This window comes from Coccinella septempunctata, chromosome 3 (assembly GCF_907165205.1).
Source record: "Coccinella septempunctata chromosome 3, icCocSept1.1, whole genome shotgun sequence".
Lineage (NCBI taxonomy): Eukaryota > Metazoa > Arthropoda > Insecta > Coleoptera > Coccinellidae > Coccinella > Coccinella septempunctata.
Genome location: NC_058191.1, coordinates 12,374,914 through 12,396,124, shown reverse-complemented (window position 1 = coordinate 12,396,124; position 21,211 = coordinate 12,374,914). Strand labels below are relative to the sequence as shown.

The following is a 21,211-nucleotide window of genomic DNA, read 5'->3' as shown; positions in this document are numbered from 1 at the left end:
TGAACAAATATGGCTATACAGTGGTTTTTAGAAATGAAAACAAGCTGAATACTATTTACACAAAAATTAAAGATAAAACGGAAAAATTGTTTCGCTGATGTTACGCTTCAACCAATTTTGTTCTCTGTCTAAAATTTTAACATTATCAAAATTGAACCAGTGGTTGGTCTCAAAATGATGGGATGCCAAAGCAGTTTGTTCTCTTCTTTGTCTATTCTTTTCACCAACCACTACTTCAATTTTGATAATGTTAAAATTTTAGACAGAGAAGAAAATTGGTTGAAGCGTAACATCAGAGAAATGATTCGAATCAAATTAAATGAAACTGTCAACAACAGAACGGACACACAAAATCTGAGCTCCATTTATGCAAATATCTTACACAGGTACAAATTGAATGTTAATCCGCCTTGATAACGTGTAGGCAGCCCACAATACGTGCGTGGGTGTGAGCATGAGCAGTTGTGACAGGGTTTGTTGTTTTGGTTTTCTTAGTCACTTCATAATAATAATAAAAAAAAAGTACTTTCTCAAATAATACAATTGTTATAAAGCCTAAGCTAAAAACCACTCAAATAATAGTCGAATTTAAATATTGTAGGGTGCTTGTAATGCCTGATGAACGAATGTTTCAAAAAGATCTTTCAGTTTTTTTGGCTCGTAGTACCTATGTGCTTTTGGTGACGATAGTGTCCAATGCGTAATATTAAGATCTTCAGTTTGGCTTTGTTTGACTTGGTGAGTTCGTATAACTTGTTTCGAGGTACATTTGTCTTACTTATGTGTTTATTTATTTATTTTATTCGTAGACGTTTGTGTAGATTAAGTGTATGTTCCTTTTCATGTTGTCTCGACATTGTATTCCACTAAAACTTTTTTAATTAAATTTTACAGCCTTGAAAAAGTTGGAAAATACCAACGAAACGTCAGCTGTAGTCAAGAAAAAGGCTATTTCATTCATTATCCTATTCCTGTGAAGTCTCAATCATATAAAATTAAAATTTTCATTGCGGTCAGAACATAGATTTGCATATAATACCTAGTTCTAAAGATCGCTGTTCATTCACAATAACAACCTGAATTCCGCAATACAAAATCTCAACTTATGGGCTTTTACCAACGTTTCGTTTTTTTTTAGACTCAACAAGGTTACTTTTCGCTACATGGTGGATCTTCATAACAGTTCTAACAGCCTTCTACACTGCTAACCTTACAGCTTTTTTAACTCTCTCAGATTTTACTTTACCAATAACTGAACCTGATAGTATAGGGAAAATGAGGCAAAAATGGGTAACTAATAAAGGTACTGTCAAAGTCTAAGTTTGCAGAGTTCGCAATCGAAATTGAATTTGTTTCTGTTTCAGGAAACGTCGTTGAAGAAGTTATTAAATTAACATCACTTCCAACTGAAAAAAAAATCTATGAGGAATACGAAGAAGTTAAAACGAATCTCGGGCCTCGTGCAAGTTATCCTAACGAATCGGATTCTGACATAATGAATACGTATGTTACCAGGGACGATATGATGTTTATAAGAGAAAGACCCATAGTTGAGTATGACATTTATGACGACTATAAACGGAAGGTGAAGCATGGGGTGAAAGAAGAAGAAAGATGTACTTATGTGTTGACCAAATTCCATGTTTTCACAGCAGCTAGGGCTTTCGCATACAGTCGAGATTTTAAATACTATGAGCTCTTCAACGATGCGTAAGTTGAAAAGAAACTAAATTCCCTACGGGTGTTAAGGGCTTTTTCCAGATTGCAACATTTAGTGGAAGCAGGAGTTATTAAGTTCAAGTTGAATGAAGAGCTACCCGGTACTAAACTGTGCCCAATTCAACTGCAAAGTCAGGACAGAAAATTGAAAAATAACGATCTCTTACTAACTTATTTCATAGTTGGTGTTGGACTGATTGTATCGATAGCAGTTTTCATTGGAGAATTGGTCATTACCTACTATCACAAAGAACACGATGAGAAAGATATTTCCTACGGACATACTTTAAGAGGTGAGTTACATCGTTCATTTTTTGCAATCATGAAATTTTGACTCCCTGATTGATAACCAAGGCGTTGCCACTTCAATATGAGAATGAATCAAATCGGATATCGTCCATAATTGAGTGTAGCTAAGTATACTCCATTCACTTTTATTTTAGCACTCGGTTGGCCATGGAAATCTGACCATTCCACTCTATATAGTACGAAAATTTGGGGTTATGACGCTTGTCAAAAAATTTTTGGGTGTTAAATCAGCGCTTTGTCTGTTCTACGTAAAAGTCTCAGTATTTTATCACAATGTCGAATCATCTCGGATAATATGAAGTCAAAAACATGTGACTAACATAACTAACTTTTACACAAACTGATTGAAGACATACCAAACCTAGTTATTTGCATGGAAAAATCAAGAGATCAGCTTTTAAATATATTTATTTTTGCCATGGAAAGACATTGAATTATTGAGACATAATAGGAAGTAGCTTGAGGAGAATTAATGTTGGTTATATATTCTTTGGCTAATGGTGGAATAGGAATACGTGACATCAGTTGTAGTTTAAAAAAAATCATCCCGAAGATTAAATGCATATGATACAGTGGTTGGGAATGGGTATTTCTCGAAGGAATTAACAGCTAATTACGAGAATGTTGAATTTTTCAACAAAAGTCATCCTACATCGATGGAAGTAAAAAAAATAAAGCTAGTGTCAAGGCAAGAGGAACTTAACCTTTGAACAAAAATTTCAAAGGAATTAACAATTAACAGGACAATCAGGAGTACTACGGTGTGGTATTTAATTTAATTTATTTATGTCAAAACCCAAGCGGTCTAAAACAAGACCATCATCAGGGTTTTCCCGTCTAGGAAACTATGGTCTTGTTTTAGACCGAAAGCGCTTGGTTTTTGACATAAATAAATTAAATACCACACCGTAGTACTCCTGATTGATTTATTTAATAATTTATCCTCTGGTGTGCACAGCCATCCCCATAGTAATTAACAGGACAACTGGCTCGTATTTATGACTGTTTATAATTATATATTTATTAGACATTCACAATGTATAGGACAAGTCAAGAGAAAAATAAAATTAATTTTCTGGAACTTATTCTACGATGACATTCATCGAAAATCCTGTAGGTATACTCCATTCAAATTTATTTTAGCAGTCGGTTGGTCATGAAATAATGTTCTCAAGTTTTTGTAACTAGAACGGAGTCACTCCTGAAATGTCGTTAATGTCATAACGCCGTTGCCACAACTAATATCAATTTTTACTACGAAAATGCCGAAAGAGATTGAAAAAAGAGACAGGGTTTCAGGAAGTGCTATTTAGAATTTAGGTCCGCTCATTCAAATAGTTATACCCTGATATTCTGAAATTCACAATACGTCAGACAGTAGCGAACATATTTCAATGCAAGAGAATTTATATAATGTTTCATCTGAATCTAAACGACTTATATTTCAGCTGAATATTTCCACAATCAGAATGATTGTGAATGAAGAGGATGACTAAGAATTTCCTTTTATTGGGAGACCCAAAAAAGTGGCATTTGAGAATTTTATGTTTGAGTGAATTAATGCGAAAAGTTTACTACATTATTTTCGATGAATGTCATCGTAGTTGTTACCCGTGGTCTACCCTGTCCTGGTCTTCGGACATTCATACCTCTCTCCTCGAATCGCTGCAGAATTCTGAACACACTTGTATGGGAAACTCCAAACCTTTCTGCAATTTTTGTGTATGTCCACCCTTTTTCTCGCAAAACTACCGCTTAGGCACATTCCTCTTGGGTCAAATTGCGTGTTTCGCGTTGCATATCGATCGACTGTAGAAAATCGAACGAAAGAAAAACTATTGATCACTAGAATTGATCGAGAACAACGGATTTTAGAATGGAGCCAATACATTCAAAATCTGATAATATCATCTTTTTTTATTCCTGCTGGGAAAAAACATCTGTATTGAAGAAAACCGTTGAAAGTGGATAACATATGCATGCATAATTCTGATAAAAATAATTATCATTGAGAACATCTTCAGTTGTAGAATAAATTTGAGATTTCCATAATGTGCGTTATTTTTTTTGCGCAGTGTATAATGATGCAAGATGATGTTTATTGAAGAATTTAACATTCTTGTGATTATCTGTTAATTTTAATGCATTTCATCTCGGGTTAATATTTTTTAAATCTACAACTGATGTATGACGTATTCAAACCTTAGCCAAAGAAGATGATGAATATTAACTCTCCTACTACTCCTCAAGCTAGTGCATATTATGATATTATACTGATCTCTTGTATCTTCCATCCAAATAACTGGATTTGGTATGCCTTCAATCAGTTTGTATAAACTGCAATTATGTTCGTCACATATTTTACGAAGAGATTTGACATTGTGATAAAATACGTAATAACAGAAACTTTCACGTAAATCGGGCAACATAGCGTTGATTTAAAACCCAAAAATGTTTTGACAAGCGTCATAACCCCACATTTTCGTACTTAACATCTTCTTCATTCACAATCTTTCTGATTGGAAAACAATCATCAGTTAAAATATAAGTCGCTTAGATTCAGATGAAACATTATATAAATTCACCTACCTTGAATAGTTTCGTTTACTAATGAGCTCAATTCAAAAGAGCACCGAAACCCTGTCTTCTCTATTTTTCAATCACTTTCGTCATTTTTGTAATATTAATTGATATTAATTGTGGCAACGGTATTATAACATTATAACGACATTTCATGAGTGCCAACCGAGTGCTTAAATAAAGGTGAATTGAGTATATATATAGCTCAAAATAGACTTCATGGCGTTTGAGCAATCTATTCTCGAAACCGGCCTTATTTTCATGAGAAACTCTAGAACTCACAAAGATAAAATTAATGTCTAGCATTGTACAATTTTAGGAGGCATAACACCAATATACAAGGGTCACTTGGAGTCCAACGTTTTGAACTTCAACAAAACGCCTCCGCCTGCATACCACACTCTATTCAGCACGCAAAATGGCGGGAAAAGAAAAATCATCAATGGAAGGGAATATTGGGTTACTGATGAGAGACGTAATGGACCGAAACTTATACCTGCTAGAGCACCATCTGCAATGCTATTTCAATATACGAACTGAATTGTTGCAAATACGAATATATGGAACCGATTTCTAACTTATGCAATTAATTAGAATCTGAGAATTTTTGCCGGGTAGGGAAGATGTTGAAATTCCTTTCACCATTTTCAGTACCTACAATGATTTCCTATTTTTGAGACCATCTTCGCATTATATTTCCAAAACTGATCTGTTCTATCGCAGAAAGTTTTAACAGATTGTATGTTCAGCAGAATTGTGTTGATTTCTGTTCGTCAGAGTATATTCAGTAGTTTGAAGAATTGTTGATAAATTCTTTGACTTTACGGTTTTCAAGTTACAACGCACAGTTACTTGGAAAATCATAGGATTTCGAATTTCACTTATTTCAAGTACCTAATTGATATCTTGGTACGTTTATTCACATGCTTCCAGTTCGAACTGGAAACAGTATTATATGATTCTCCCTAATAGTTGGGGTGCCAACGATGCTGAATCGGGATTTGCACGAGCGTCGTGGAGACGTAGTGGATTTTGAAGACTAGATGGTAGAAAGAAAAAAAAGTTTTACGATGTATGCACTTTCAGCGGTGGGGTAAGCGTCTGCAGGTTCTCAAAGATGTAAAAAAAAATCGTCAGATGTAAATACCCGAGCGTGCCAGATTAAGAAGATATAAGGGCCCTACTGACAGTTTTCGTGGTGGAGCTGGCCGTACGGAAGACTAAAAATGGAAACAAAAAAATTTTTCGAGCGTGTCAGATGTCTAGAGTGTTGCAGACTTGTTGCCCATTAATCTGACACGAATCAAGGGGGGTTGTCTTAATCGGACAGTTTGAAGATGATAATAAGGCATTTATTAAAATATCTCCCTTCCTGTACCTCTAATCGTTTCTGTATTCAATAGAAATTTGTAGATAATAAAATTCTATACAACTTTTGTCTGAAGCAATTTTACATACTCTTTACCGTTTTCAAGTTAGAGGGTGATGAGGGCGAGGAGCTTAGCCGCATATGCGAACGGCCAAGGTCAATGTAGAAATAGTCTAATGTACATTCATCACCATATCTCGAAAACGTTCAAACGTAGAAAAAATTGCTTCGGAAAATAATTGCAGAAAATGTTATGCCCTACAACTTTTATAATGAATGCGTAAATAATTTGAATACCAGTAGAGGAGATAATTAAAAAAAACTGATTTTTGTGACCTTTATGGCCAATTCTTATTGTTTCGGCTTGAAGAAACTGTCAGATTATATTTTTTCCGTTATTCTTGAATCACTAGCTTCAATATACGAAAAAAGCCACCGCGCTGACGTGTGACGTTTTTTTTGCATTTTGGCGCCCTTCCACACATTTTCGTCACGCTTAAATTGTCAGAATAAGAGAATATATACTTTTCAACATGTAATTAACGACATATATCTTAATTTGACACGGTCGAGTATGTACAATTGCCCCTATATACAGGTCTAATTTTCGGTAGAGGTACTCTACAGGGTCCAAGGTATCTCCCCGTATATTACTCTGATACGCTGATGATTGGGCTCCCCAACTATAACATGAGTTGTTTAACCACGACATGTGCTTCGCTATCAATATAGCATCTTCAGTTCCTGCGTACGACTGGAGCTATGATATCGGTACTCGAGCTGAAACAAATGCAAAAAAACCGTTGTTTGAAGTATCAGTTATTGATACTGCAATCAACGACAAAACGAATATGTACTGAAAACGACACAGATGAAAACCCTAAGAACCATCGCAGGGAAAACACTTAGAGACAGGGTATGAAACAATGACGCATAGATAAGGGCAACATGCAGGTTAGAGGACATAGCTTGATGGGGAAGAAGAGAAGAAGATAATAGCGTGACCACATAGAAAGGATGGACCGCAACGGAATATCACCAAGGAAGGAAAACCGGCAATAATTGTAAAGACCACCTAAGAGATGAAGAGATAGGTGGAGTTCTATCTGTAACGGAAAGAAGAGAGTAGAAGAGCATTCACAATAAACAGAACCCGAGGTCCTCCACGAGAAGAAAAAGGATTAATATCCTTTGTGTTGTTACTTTCCTAATGGAAAGTAACAACACATGATAGTGAAAATCATATAATTCTGTTCTCAGTTCTATCATGGATTTTCATCAAGAACTCGTCACATCAGGAGTTAAAATCAGGAAATTTTCATTTTAAAATTATCTTCCTGAAGTGGGTTTGAGATAATTATCGTATTAAGCAGAAAATATGTCTTTTAATTGAAAAACTGGTATGAAACTTGAAAAAAGTTTATAAATTAAGTAAGTTCTCGTTAAAATTGATGCATAATTAGACATTCGGTTTCCAGTGATTTCTATCATCATGATGTATGTGTTGTGTACCTATATTTTTCGAATGTATTCTGAACACATTTTGTGACTTACACTGATTTTTGAAAAATATATATTTTATGAGAGCAACTTTTTTTCATATTCTTCAGTGTCCATAGTGAAATATCACAAATTGCTATAGGGAATTAGGACAAAAATAAAACAATTGTAATTTCGGCGAGGAAAGTTTAACTCAAACTGTCGGCTTCACTGAACTAGGTGTCGATAATGTTGATATTGATAACAATTGTTGATCGATGAATTTCTTGAGTTTAATTTTGAAGGATTATGCACGTTTTGATTGATCCTATTGCAAAAGAAATATCTGCGATATTATTTCTTAAACTATTAATTCAACTAAAATAATATTACATTTCATTTTCCTGGTAGAAAGTATATCCTGACGAATATACTTTATTCAACGATTATTGACATCCAAGGAAATTCGATTTTAAATTGTCAATAGCCCATAAATTAACATTTCGACTTCAGATTGGTACTGATCTATAAATCAATTAAATATAAGTCTATTTAGTCTAGGCACTGCGGAAGATTATTCAATTTTGTACTTTTGTTTTTAATCTTGAATCAATCCAACAAATTCAGAAAATTATTGTGAATGCTGATTCAGTTCCTCACAATTTAATTTCAAATACTTCTCTAGGTTATACAAGGTTGGGGGTATAATTCTTGTCGAATAAAACAGGAAACAAAGCAAAATCGTCTCTCTTCATTTTTATTTTTTAATGATGGATGGGGAATTTTAGTTAGTTAGCAAAAATCACATTGTCAAAGTGCTGGCACCCTTCCAACCCCGAAACATAAATCTCGATCAAGTTACTAAAAATCAGTCTGAAAAAACCAAATAGTCTTTACTGGGCGGAAGTGAATCCTATGCGAAAACATGACTGACCACTCCATCCAAAATGATTGTTTGAGCTTCAATGTCGGCATCATCATCATCATCGGTCCTTTCTTTCACGAATATCCACCAGGAGGTGCGGTCACCGTGAACTACGAGCGTTTCGATAAAAAGTTTCCATTTCAGGTGAAAGGTTTATGAGGTTTCCTGTCTTCTTTATGTACCTACTGGAAATTCTGGAAAGGGCTCTCACAGAGCTCAATCCTTTTGATATCTGAGATATCTGGGATGAGTGAATGTTTATAGGGAGAGGAGTGTGAAAGCCACAAATCTAAAGTCATGATAATGTGATTTTTGCAATTCAAATTTCCCATAAAAAATTTGACATTTTCAGTTTTGTTTTTTGTTCCATTAAAAAAAAATACCCCTGACACCTTGTATTTAAGTATGTAATCTAGTTTCATGACTACAGAAATAATTGGGATCTTTTGTCACCAGATATTAATCTGGGTCTGGACTCTTAAGGCCTACCAGGATATCATTAATGAAGGCTACCACGTGCGAATTCGCCGCTAGATGTGCTAGTGTAGTGTAAGCTCCACATCATAGACCCAACTATATGATTAATTATGAATTTATGGTCTCCATATATCTATTATATGTACTTATATTGATATTTCTTGTTTCACGCTATGAAAGTAGTGAAGCCAAATCGTTGTTAGAAAGGGTCTTACATACAACATGCGCGAATTAAAAATCAAAAAATAACGAGCAAGATATTGATTAGTAACCGAATACCTATTTTTATATTCAATTTCTCCAATATTGTGATCTGTGAAATGAGAAGTCAATCAAGATTAAGATCTAATCTTGATTAGATGATAGATGATTTGTCCATATTCAGGACCTCACTCTACAACTGAGGTCCAACTGGTGAGCACAAAAACGGTAGTCCTCTAGCCCTCATTCTTGAATTGATGACATGTAAGCACTTACACTGCAAAAACTCTGAGTGGTTTCACGGATGCTACGAATATTTACAAGTATAGGTATAAATTTTGAATCATTACAGTTATCGAAATAATCGACTTCTAGTCTAGTAATCAGTCACAATTGAACTGAATTGAAGTATTTATATTCATCAAGATATCAAGTATATAATTTGAGGTTGTGAAATTCATTAAGAGTTTGTTTGTTTCTAATTATTTTCATGAATTTAAATGAGACCATCTTCGTTTTGGGGCTTCTGTCTCATTTTTTACTGCCGACAGAAGAATACATATTAATGTTTCGATTTTTACCTTTATTGCCTATTCTCGTCGTAGTCTATGGGTTGTTAGATCTTCGTTTGGTTTTTTTTTGTTATCACTTTCCAAGCCAAACTTGTTCACCGTTTGTTGTACCTTTGTGATTTCATATCGCATCCAGTGATATCTTTTCTCCTTCAGTCTTCAGAATGTCGCCAAGATAGGGCCATGTTATTTTTTGCTTAATTGGAACTCCCAACAATATCATTTTCAATGATAGATGATTGTATCAACTCTGCAATTCACATACCCACTTTATTGAATTTTATTATAATCCTGTTTAGGATTTACCAGTAGGTATTATGTTAATTTGTCCTTCGTCCCTCTCATCATTTCGGCTTCTTAACTTTTCCACCTCCTTCAAAATTTCCTCAAACATTTCTGTTTGTAGTGTTTGTTCGTCAAACATATCTGACATAATATGTTAGGCAGAATTTTACCGTTTCTTTCATTTTGGAGCACGTATTCCAGTTAATCTTCTTAACCCTCATGTAATGCAACGTAGAGGCAGCAATGTTCAGACCTTTTTTTGCTTGTTAATCCCATGACTAAATCTCCTCATCATTAATTGAACTTATTTCCGAATGATCAGTCTATATTCAATTTCGATATTACAGGGTGTTTTCAAAGGTGAGGCTTTTTTTTTGGCAGAAAGTAGAACTCATCAAAATAAGTCGTTTCACCTAAAATTGTCTATAAAAAATATCCAAAATTTTTGAGATTTTTACTTTTGCGTATGTTCATGTTGTATCACGTGTTTTTCGTAAAAAGCTTTTTTCAAGAGTGAAGTAAATCCTGTTGATTATTGACACCGTCAAGGCCCATTCATTTGGAATCAGCAGACGAAATTAGAGCTGTGTCGATAGTCTTAGTCACCCAGCACATATAAAATATAGAAATGAATGAAACATGGACAATGAATAGTTCAGTACCAAGTTCATCGGATTTGATGCATCAGGTCACTTTTGAGAGAATCAAAATTGTTGTATCGTGCAATTTAGGGTGAAAAAAAATGTAGAAAATCGAGTCAGCTTCTTGGAAGTGCTTATGTTCGTTATGTTGAAAAAGTGCTATGATGTTTCTCCATTTCATCCCATTTTTACGACGATTGTTGGAATGTTCGAACAAAAAGATTGTGATGCCCATTGTATATATATATATATATATATTTTTTTTTTGATATAGAGCATTACAATCTTGAACAGCAAACAATAATTGTAGCATGTGTATGAGATACAGTTTTAGCAGAGGTTAGCGTAACGGGGTACCATACAAATTGGTGTATGATACAAGAGCTTAGGGAAAAACCTCAGTAAAAAAACCCTTTCTCCCCGTGAGTGTAGTGGATTGTAATTGTTCACGAAATAAGCTGAAATATTCCATATTGAAGGGCATCTCGCACTGCAAAAATTGATTCTTTCTCCAACAAAAAGGAAAATCCAGAAAGTCTTCTCCAAGATACCAGAAACTTTTATCTGAAATAAAGAGAAAACAAAAGCAGAAAAACGTAAAATAATAAAATTAGATTCAATATGTCAGATTGACCTAAAATTGACAACCCAATTCAAAAAAGATTCGGAAACTGCATGTATAGCTCTGAAACCATCCTGAAATTTATAAATTGGACAATGATTAACTAGATGATTTATGGTTTCTTCTGGTTCCCCGCATTCACAACTAGGGCTTTCAACTGAATTCCACCTGAAAAGCATGCTATTGCAACGTCCGTGACCTGTTCTTATACGATTCAGAATACACCATATTTTCCTGGGAAGATCAAAACCAGGAACTCTATTCGAAGGATCAGTTACTAATTCTTTGTTGAAAATAGTGCACCTATTCCATTCAGACTGCCAAAGGTCTTTGTCCCTTATATTCGAATTAAGAAAAGAGTTGGACCATAAAGGTTTACGCGACTTCAGTCTTGGAATGGTATTTTCGGGAATATAGGATAGAATTGGGAACGAGTCTGGATAGGATTGGAATTTTTTCCAGGAATTCATAACCGCAGTCTGTCTACGAATATGAGGCGGTAAAATGTTTGAAAGAACTGGTAACCATTGAATAGGTGAAGATCTAATAGTTCCAGTTATGGTTCTCATGGATAGATTCAGTTGTGCATCAATTTTCTGCACATGAGCACTATTAATCCAAACGGTGATATTTTGAAGTATTATTATATTTTTTACTCATGTGTCCTAAGTCTCTTCTGTCAGTTGGTATCGAAATGAACCATTTCATAATATCGTTTAAGTTAATAAAAAAAAATGAGAACAATTCGGCAATCCTAAATTTCCATTTTCATTACCACGTGAATATCGAACGAGCCAATATCCTAAAAGAAACCACATGGCTCTTTCGAGATGCTTTGCGTTAATTCAGCTAACAAACGGTCTAAGGTAATATAAGGATCTATTTCAGTAATCATTATCAATTTTTTTTTTCAACTTTGTCATTTTGAAAGTTTTGTATCGGGGATTTTTGGTTAAACGCTTCATTTTGACCAGTTCTACCCTCTGTTGAAAAAAAGCCTCACCTTCAATGTATATATGGTTCACCTTTCACTTCATAAATGTTTGGTGGTATATATGTAGTACGTATATCGTATATTCGATTGACAATTCAACTCAAAATCAATGCGATGTTCACTATCTAAAGATCTACGTTAATTCAAGTGATAAAACTACTCGAAGTGCAGTGTGAATGACATTGAAACGCAGATTCATCAAAAATATTGGACATCTACGGGCAACATGATTTCACGGTTCGTTCAAAAACTCCCGTAATCGAAAAACATTATGGGATGTCAATGACTGATACATCGAAGATTTGGATAAATAAATCTTTTCCATCAATAATCGTTCGATAAAATCTGCGATAGTAAAATATTTTCAATTCAGGATAGAAATATAAAACCGGTGGCCAAAGCATATGCGGAGTATGAGGTGAATTTTTGAGAATTAACGATGGCAACCTCAGCTGTTGTTTTGATCCTGTTTTCGGTGTACTTATGTGTTAGTGGATCTTTTGGAGATGGCATCGAAATTGCTTTCAAAGAACAACTCAAAAAAATGAATATTTCGGACGGTGCTATGGGAAAGTGTGGCTTAGACTTGAGTCAAATGCTTGAAGAGTTGGAAGGTTTGAAACTTTCTTGGGCTTGGAAAAGTAGGTAGGTACTTGTTTCTCTTGTTCTTTCCCTAACAGTTTTTCTTGTAGTGTTGGATGCAACTTCGAAACTTAGATCAGGGATTGGATTACTGAGCGATGATATAGGCCAATTTGATCAGTGCGTTGGGTCCTCTAATGATGATGGTACAATAACTGGAAAATATTGCCTTGGGTCTATTTCCTTCGCAGCAGCTGATAGACAATTTGATCGTTTGCACGATATGAAGGTTTGTGGTGATGAGAAGATAATTTTCTATAATAACGTTTCAAATATGGCTTTAGGTATACGGTTTGAAATTACATGATTTTCTCTTTGAGTTTTACGTGTGTTTTTCTTATGATGAATCCTCAGGTGAGGAATGTAATGGTACATTTTTCACCAGGTAGAGAAAGCCTAACATTCCTGGACGACTGTGAAGATTTCTAAGTCGAAGCGCAAGCCGAGACTTAGCAACACAGAGTACAGGAATGTGGCTTTTCCTACGAGGTGAACATACTATTTTTCCACAAATCGTTCAAAATGCGACAGAGGTTGATTAATTTTGAGAAAATCGCGAATTATTTATTATTAAATAAATGGTGCTTTGAAATTGGTTATGAAATTGGTTGCGTTAATATGGAAACGTATTAATGTTGAATTGTCAAACTTGGCGCATATAAATTTAATAATTGCCGTTGTTTTCGGAAATAAAACAGTGTTGATGAATTTTTCATTCCTGGGACTCCTTCAGAACTGGTTGAATCAGTGAATACAGCTGCATTAGAATATCTGCAAAAAAACTAAGAGAAAAGTACGAATATACATATAAAAGTTTTATGGACTATCGCAAGGGTAAAAACACGATTGTATTGAGTAATGGCATACTTCTTATCGAAAAACTGTAAAAATAACAAACTGATTTCAAAATCCATTCTGCAATGCATCGAGATTTATGAAATATGAATTAATTACTTATAGACATCGTGTTTTCAATCATTTATGTAGAATACGAACAACTGTGAAGAAATATCATTTCCTCACATGAATATTTCCTAACAATTGGGAAAGCCTGACTTTTTCTTCGAGAAATTTCTTCTGGAATGTCAAATTTTCCTAGGGATTCGCGGAAAACTTTTTATTTTCGCGAAAAACATGTATGTAGTGTTGTAGAAAACTATTCAAACTCCAAATGGAAATAGCTGAGATGACTGATGAAGAATGAAGAATATCGATCTAATATGTCCTTATAGAATTGGGGGTGCTTATATCAATTAAATCATTCGTCTCATGATATCACTCCTGTTCTACGTTCTTCGATATCTTATCAAATCGGTTTCCGAGTATCTTCAGCAAATCTATAAATTTTTTTTTACTTCCGTCATGTGGGCATTCTGTATTCGCAAAATCAATAAAATGATCACGGTGTTCGGACAAAAACCTTCCTCTTGGATGAGCGATCAAATGCTTTATTTCATCTTAAATGCTGGAAAAGCATCTTTTCGATAGTCTGAATCCTTTGAAAAAATCATAATTGTTTTAGTCTTCCAAATATTTCGGTCGTCGAGGTTCCTCTTCACGATAATATCGAAATCTGTCCAAACGGACTATGCTGAGTCAGATGGCCAGAATCTTCGATCCCTTGGGATGGTTAACTCCTGTCACCTTCTATGCCAAAATCTTCTTCGGTCAGCTCTGTCTACTTCATCTGGAATGGGACCAACCTCTTCCAAACGAGGTTCAGCCCCTGTGGTTGCAGTTCCAATCCCATCAGCATTTCCACATTGGCATATCTTCACATCCCAAGATTCATCCTTGACATTTCTTCTTCTGCTCATCGGTTGGTCGGCTTGTGTGATGCCTCTGAATCGGGCTACGCTGCAGTCGTTTATCTTCGCACTTCTGCATCATCTGGTCAATGCCATTTGTCTCTTTTAGCGGCAAAATCCAAAACTGCTCCTTGCAAAGCTGTGACCCCGCCACGTCAAGAACTTTGCGGTGCCCATCTTCTCGCAAAACCAGCGTTTTGCAGCATCTCGGTGCTGAATATATAGCCTTTTGCGATTCTTCCATTGCCTTGTCGTGGATCCGAGGTGGAAGTCATAGATGCAAGACATATGTTGGCAATCGAGTCGCTGAAATACAGGATCTGATTCCTTCGGATTGCTGGAGTCATGTGGTGTCTGAGGACAATCCAGCTGATTGTGCCTCTTGAGAATTGATGCCAACAGACATTCATCATCACCCATTGTGATAGCGTGGTCCTTCTTGGTTGTCTCTCGACTCATCTTCGTGGCCTCTTTCCTCTGTTGATTCATTTCAAACTGAGCAAGTAAACGACGAAGCTCAGCCGATCCACCCGCTTTAATGTTAGCAGCCATCTGCAATGAACCAACCATGATTGAACGTTTCGACTCGTACTGCATGCTCGTGGTCCATATTTACCTCGCTCCTCTATTGAGCTTCAAGAAACAGAAATCTGATCAATAAGTCCCGTTCAATCTGTTAATTTCGCTCAGGAGCTAGCTGAGTTTCAGAAATATTCCTCTCGTCATCGGCTTATCATTAAACTCCACCTCTTTCGGTCGCCTTTCTGCCCTTTATTACCATATAGACACAAACATCCGATTCTGCTAAAAAAACATCATCTCAATCATCTGATCATCTACGACGCCCATCATCGTCTTCTGTGCGTCGATACTTTAGCTACTGATTCTTTCATTCGTAGACGGTACTGGTTTTTGGAAGGACGTAATATAGTACGCAAATGCAACCTATGCTTCTCCTGCATATCCCGTCCTCTGATACAGGACAATCTTCCACCTGAGCGGTTATCCTCTGCTATGGCTTTTCTTTCCACTGGCGTTGACTACGCTGGTACATTTTATGTGATGAGTGCACGATTATGCGGAGGCGTTAGCACAAAGGCATATCTAGTTGTCTTCAACTGCTTCACTACCAAAGCGGTTCACCTAGAATTGGCATCTGAGCTGTCCACCCCAGCTTTCATTGCAGCTTATCTCCGCTTGGTTGCACGCCGAGGTCATCCTTCCGTTATCTTTTCAGATAATGGGACCAACTTCATGGGTGCACATAACTACCTTCGTGACCTTGGCCGCTTATTGTCTAATCCACAACATCAGCGGAGTCTGTGTGATGAAGCCTCGTCTTTCGGAACTGACTGGCGATTCATACCCCCTTCAAGTCCTCGCTTTGGCGACCTTTAGGAAACCGCTGTAGGTATCGGCGGTATCGGCGAGCAAAAACTCACTTACGAGGAGTTTCTCACCGTCTGTACTCAGGTTGAGGCAAACCTCAACTCTCGTCCTCTGTATCTCCCATAGTCTGATCCCTATGATTTTTAGGCCCTCACGCCAGGGCATTTTCTGGTTTTCCGCTACCTCACTGCTCCTCTTAATATAGATGTCAGTTTCGGGTCTGTGAACCATCTGTCTCGTTGGCTACTAGTCCAACGATTTCAGCAGGACTTCCGGAAGCGTTGGCGTCAGGAGAACTTGCAACCTTGCAGCAACGTCACAAGTGATTCCATCCATTTACTCCTATCCTTCCAGGTACCGTTATCATCATTCTAGATGACAATAGTCCTCGTCAAAGGGGTCTATCGACCGCATATCATCTGTTTTTCCAGGAGCTGATTCCACCACTCGAGTAGCTTATGTTGCTGCTGCTTCTGGGACAATTTGTCGAGCAGTCGTCAAATTGTGTTCTCTTCCGAATCAGAAGATTGTTCTTGGCTTCTTTCGTTTGTTCACTCCTTTCGGTTCATCTTACTGATGGGGACACTTCTGGACGGGCGGCATATCCGAGCGTGAATTGGGTTGCCAGACTCGGCTTTGTCAGGCGTTTTTTGACCCAGTTGCTAGCGACACTTTACGAGCGGGAAACAAAACTCTTGGTCTGTCAGTCAAAACAATATTAATAGCATAGTCGCTGTCTTATATATCGCCGCAATTATCGATCCATTCGTCATCAATATTATTGGAAAATCATATACGAGGATATATAGAAAAAATTTTAGCCTACTATAGAACCAAACAAAATTTCAATGTCAAAATATTTTATTACTCGACATATTTTCCCCTCAATTGGATACATTCGTTACAGCGAACCTGTACCGTCTCTAGAGACCTTTAAAAAAAATGTTTGTTCCTGCTCTGCAAACCAGACCTCAACAGCTTTTATTAGTTAAAAGAAAATTTACGACCTTTCAAACTTTTATTCAGTTGAGGAAACAGATGATAGTCGGATGGAGCAGGGGGGAAATCTGCAAGTCAGACGAACCACCCTCTCCTGAGGGAAAAAAAGTGTGGGGATTCTCACTCTCCTGAGCTCGAGACCCACTAAAAACCCTTAACTGCTTCTTGAATTTTGGTTCCGGGCATTTGCCTATAAACCGTTCATCTCTTAGTCGGTTTTCTTCTCGCACACTATCGTACTGGGATTTATGTGTTTATCCTCTATTGGATACCACTTTATTGGATTTTTCAATAAGTTCTTATATATGTTCTTATTCTGATCTCTTCTTATTTGATCTTTGGTCTCCTTCGGTAAATTCACCTTTTGTCTTCCTCTGGGTCGTAGTCCACTAGTTTCCTGAGTTCTTGATTCGGATGGTTTTTTCGCTGTTTCGAATAATTTATCTGCTTTTCTGTTCATGAATTCCGTTATGCTTTCCCATTTTAGGTCCCTATAAATCTGTCTATTAATGACAAACCAAGGTGCATCTATTGCACATAGTAGCAGCTTGTTTTCAGTGGCCTGAATTCTTTTGATGTGGCTCTTTGCCGCTAAACCCCAGGCAACTGATCCATAGGTTAGTTTAGGCCTAGCAACGGCTTTGATTATCTTCAATTTTGTTATTCCTAAATATTTGGCTTCATTTTTCCAGTCGATTTCTTCGCCGTCAACTCCTAGATTCGTCGTGGGTCGCAGTCTTCTTCTCTGCAGTAATGTTGCTTGGCTCTTTTGTCCATTCAGCTTGATTTTCCACTTTATGCACCAGTCATTTGTTTCGTCAATCGTTTCTTGTAGAACTCGTTCTATTACTTCTGGGTTGCGGTGTCGAGTTGCTATGTCTGTGTCGTCAGCATATAACGTTAGCACGGTTCTTGGATTCTTCGGAATTTTTTGAATGTATATGTTGTACAGAAGTGGCCCAAGTACTGACCCTTGGGGTACTCCAGCCTCTATATTTCTTATTGTAGAGCATTCTCCTTCCACGTTCACGTAAAATCTTCTATTTTCGAGATAAATCGGGATCAACTTGCACATTTTGATCGAATATCCAGCACATCTCATCTTATATATTAATCCTTCATGCCATACTCTGTCGAATGCTCTGGCGACGTCTAGTAAAACAAGACCTGTAGCTTGTTTATTTTGGAATCCCTCTGTAATGTATTCTGTGAGCCTTAATAATTGTTGCTGGTGTTGAATGACGATTCTGAATCCGAACTGTTCTGGTGGTATTAGTTTCAGATTTTCGGTTTCTTCATTTAGCCTCGTGGCTATAATTCTTTCTACCACTTTTTCTAACTGCTGGCTGCCTCAATAATTTCTTTTGGTACATTCATTTTCGCTTTCGCCAAAACAAATGTAAAGAAAAATAAACAGACAAGTTCATGGCAACGCTTCCATAACTTAGGACATTTGCGACAAATTATTGAGATTTTTTTGGAATTTATCTAACCTTTTTACAAATGAGAAACAAATAAAATATAAAACAATACACGTAAGGTAACGGGTTTTACTGGCTCAAGGAGGTAACTCCTCCATTCGCCAGTAAAAACCCTCTTACCTTGATAGTAATGTTATATACTATTCCAAGCGACTATTGTCAAGCGTTATTCCTAAATATTTGGCTTCATTTTTCCAGTCGATTTCTTCGCCGTGAACTCGCTGTGGGTCGCAGTCTTCTCTTCTGTAGTAATATTGCTTGGCTTCTGTCCATTGAGCTCGATTTTCCACTTTATGCACCAGTCATTTGTTTCGTCAATCGTTTCTTGTAGAACTCGTTCTATTACTTCTGGTTTACGGTGTCGAGTTGCTATGCCTGTGTCGTCAGCATATAACGTTAGCATGGTTCTTGGATTCTTCGGAATATCGTGAATGTATATGTTGTACAGAAGTGGCCCAAGTACTGACCCTTGGGGTACTCCAGTCTCTATATCTCTTGTTGTGGAGCATTCTCCTTCCACTTGCACGTAAAATCTTGTTTATTTTGGAATCCCTCTGTAATATATTCTGTGAGCCTTAATAATTGTTGCTCTGTTGAATGCTCTTTTCTGAATCCGAACTGTTCTGGTGGTATTAGTTTCAGATTTTCGGTTTCCTCATTTAGCCTCGTGGCGATAATTCTTTCTTCTACTTTTCCTAACGCCGACAGTAGACTTATCGGTCTGTAGTTTTGTGGGAACTTTGAATGATTTATTGAGCACTATGACTTCTGCTGTTTTCCATTTTTCTGGGTAGTGTTCTGTCCCCATAATTCCATTCGCGATATTCGTTAGAGCGGCTATGCCTTTTCTGGGTAATTTCTTCAACATAACATTCGTTATTTTATCGCTTCCGGGAGCTTTCCTCTTCTTCAAACTTCTAATTTTTTCCTTGATTACATTTGGCGATGTTGGTTTGTCTATTTCAGCAGTCGCTGGTAATTCATCCATTTCTTCATCATTTTCTTCAACCAGTTCTTCCAAATCTTCGTTATCGTCGTCTATCCTGTAATTTATTCTCGATTCTCGTTCGATCGAGTCTGCCAATGCTTATGCCTTATCAGTATTGGTATACGCCATTCCCCTTTCTCCGTGTAGGGGTGGAATTTTAGTCTTTTCTCCTCGTAGGCTTTTTTGCATTCTCCATGCAGAATGATCGATTGTATTCAGTTCTTGAACCCTTTTGTTCCATCTGGTTGTTCTTAGATCTTTCAGGACATTTTTCAGAACTCGGCTATGGCGGTTGAGGTTCCATCTATTCAGAACATTTTTATTCATCCGATATATTCTTCTGAGTTTTCGATTTTCTCGTATAAGATCTTTTATTTCTTTAGGCGTATCGCCATGCGGATGACTTGGTGCTGGTCTCTTCACTCTTTTCGTGCTTTTTTCGTAAGCTTTCAATATAATCTCTTCCAGTTTATCAACCTCACATTCCAGATCGTCTGGAGTGCTTATTGTTCGAATTTCTGTTATTTCCGATTGTATTAAATGGCTGTATTTAGTCCAATTGGTATATTCTCTTATTTCCAGCAGTTTTTCTCTTGGTTCTTCTCCAATTGTCAATTCCACGGGATTGTGGTTTGAGGTTCCATCTTCCAAAGTTTCAATCGAGATTTCTTGAGTTATATTTTTCAATATCGCTATATCTATTACATCTGGTATTACTATCTGGTCCAATCACTATAGCATTTTGTTTTTCGGCGAAATCCTTTAGTTTTTTTCCATTTCTATTCTCTGTTCTGCTGTTCCATAATGGGGATTTACAGTTGAAATCTCCGATGCAGATTTTTGGGTTTGTCCCTTTCAAAATGTTGTTTATCTCTTCTTCCAATAAATTCTTTTGTGGTGGCTTGTATGCCGAGGTAATTTCGACTTCTTAACGATTCAATTCGGCAACAATCGTCACTGTTTCTGTTTCTCCTTGTGTTTCGTCAGATCTTCTTTTGAAGTAGTGTTTCAGATCTGTTCTCACCAATATTGCTACTCCTCCTCCGGTGTTTGTAATTCTGTCACATCTATACGTTTCATAATTCATGAAATTCAGTCGTCTGTTCCGGTTTATTCCTGTTTCCTGTAGGGCTATAATATCAGGTAGTCTCTCTGATATTATTTCTTCTATCTCGGCTTTCCGAGTGTTGATCCCGTTTATGTTCCACTAGATTATCTTGAGAGATTTCTTCCTAATACGCGTAAGGTCCATTAATTCAGTTTACTGATTAATGCTTGGAGTTTTTTCTCCATTTCCCTCTAAATTTTTAACATTATCTTATTGAAAATTTTTTCCGTTAAGATATCTAAATCTTCGGCTGATTCAGGAATCTTTTTCTTCTCCTGTTTACTGTTCACAGCCTGTTTCATTGTAAGCTTCTTCTGTTCTTCTTTTTTCTGAACGGGTTTTGGAGTCTCCCTCTTCTTTTCCTGTTTTGTAGGTTTGGTCTTCGCTACTTCCTGAATTTTTTGAACAGTAGTTTTTGTTTGTTCTGCGCATGTCCGTACCTTTGGCACCTAATGTACTGGCTTGGACTTTCAGGCTTTTTTTGTGTTCAACCACAATATAGAGATTGTAGAGTCGCTTCACTTCGAAGATTTCCTTTTTCTGGGTTTTAACCAGGTAGAGAGGTATGGGCTTCTTCGTCTTGTTCGATGTCATTCTGGACACCTCAGCGTCTGATATTGAGC

General features: G+C 36.8%; 2 protein-coding genes across 2 annotated transcripts in view; both read left to right on the top strand.

Moving 5' to 3' along the window:
* Positions 1-5,391, top strand: part of LOC123309028 (glutamate receptor U1) — a 103,985-nt gene extending 98,594 nt beyond the window's left edge. Inside the window, exons 5-8 of the mRNA XM_044891876.1 lie at positions 1,139-1,303; positions 1,365-1,710; positions 1,762-2,012; positions 4,928-5,391. Coding sequence (XP_044747811.1) covers positions 1,139-1,303; positions 1,365-1,710; positions 1,762-2,012; positions 4,928-5,148 — 983 coding nt within the window. The 3' untranslated portion in view covers positions 5,149-5,391. The remainder of the gene's footprint in view (positions 1-1,138; positions 1,304-1,364; positions 1,711-1,761; positions 2,013-4,927) is intronic.
* Positions 5,392-12,480: 7,089 nt separating this feature from the next.
* LOC123309027 (nose resistant to fluoxetine protein 6-like) overlaps positions 12,481-21,211 on the top strand; it is a 41,302-nt gene continuing 32,571 nt past the window's right edge. Inside the window, exons 1-2 of the mRNA XM_044891875.1 lie at positions 12,481-12,814; positions 12,866-13,044. Coding sequence (XP_044747810.1) covers positions 12,613-12,814; positions 12,866-13,044 — 381 coding nt within the window. The 5' untranslated portion in view covers positions 12,481-12,612. The remainder of the gene's footprint in view (positions 12,815-12,865; positions 13,045-21,211) is intronic.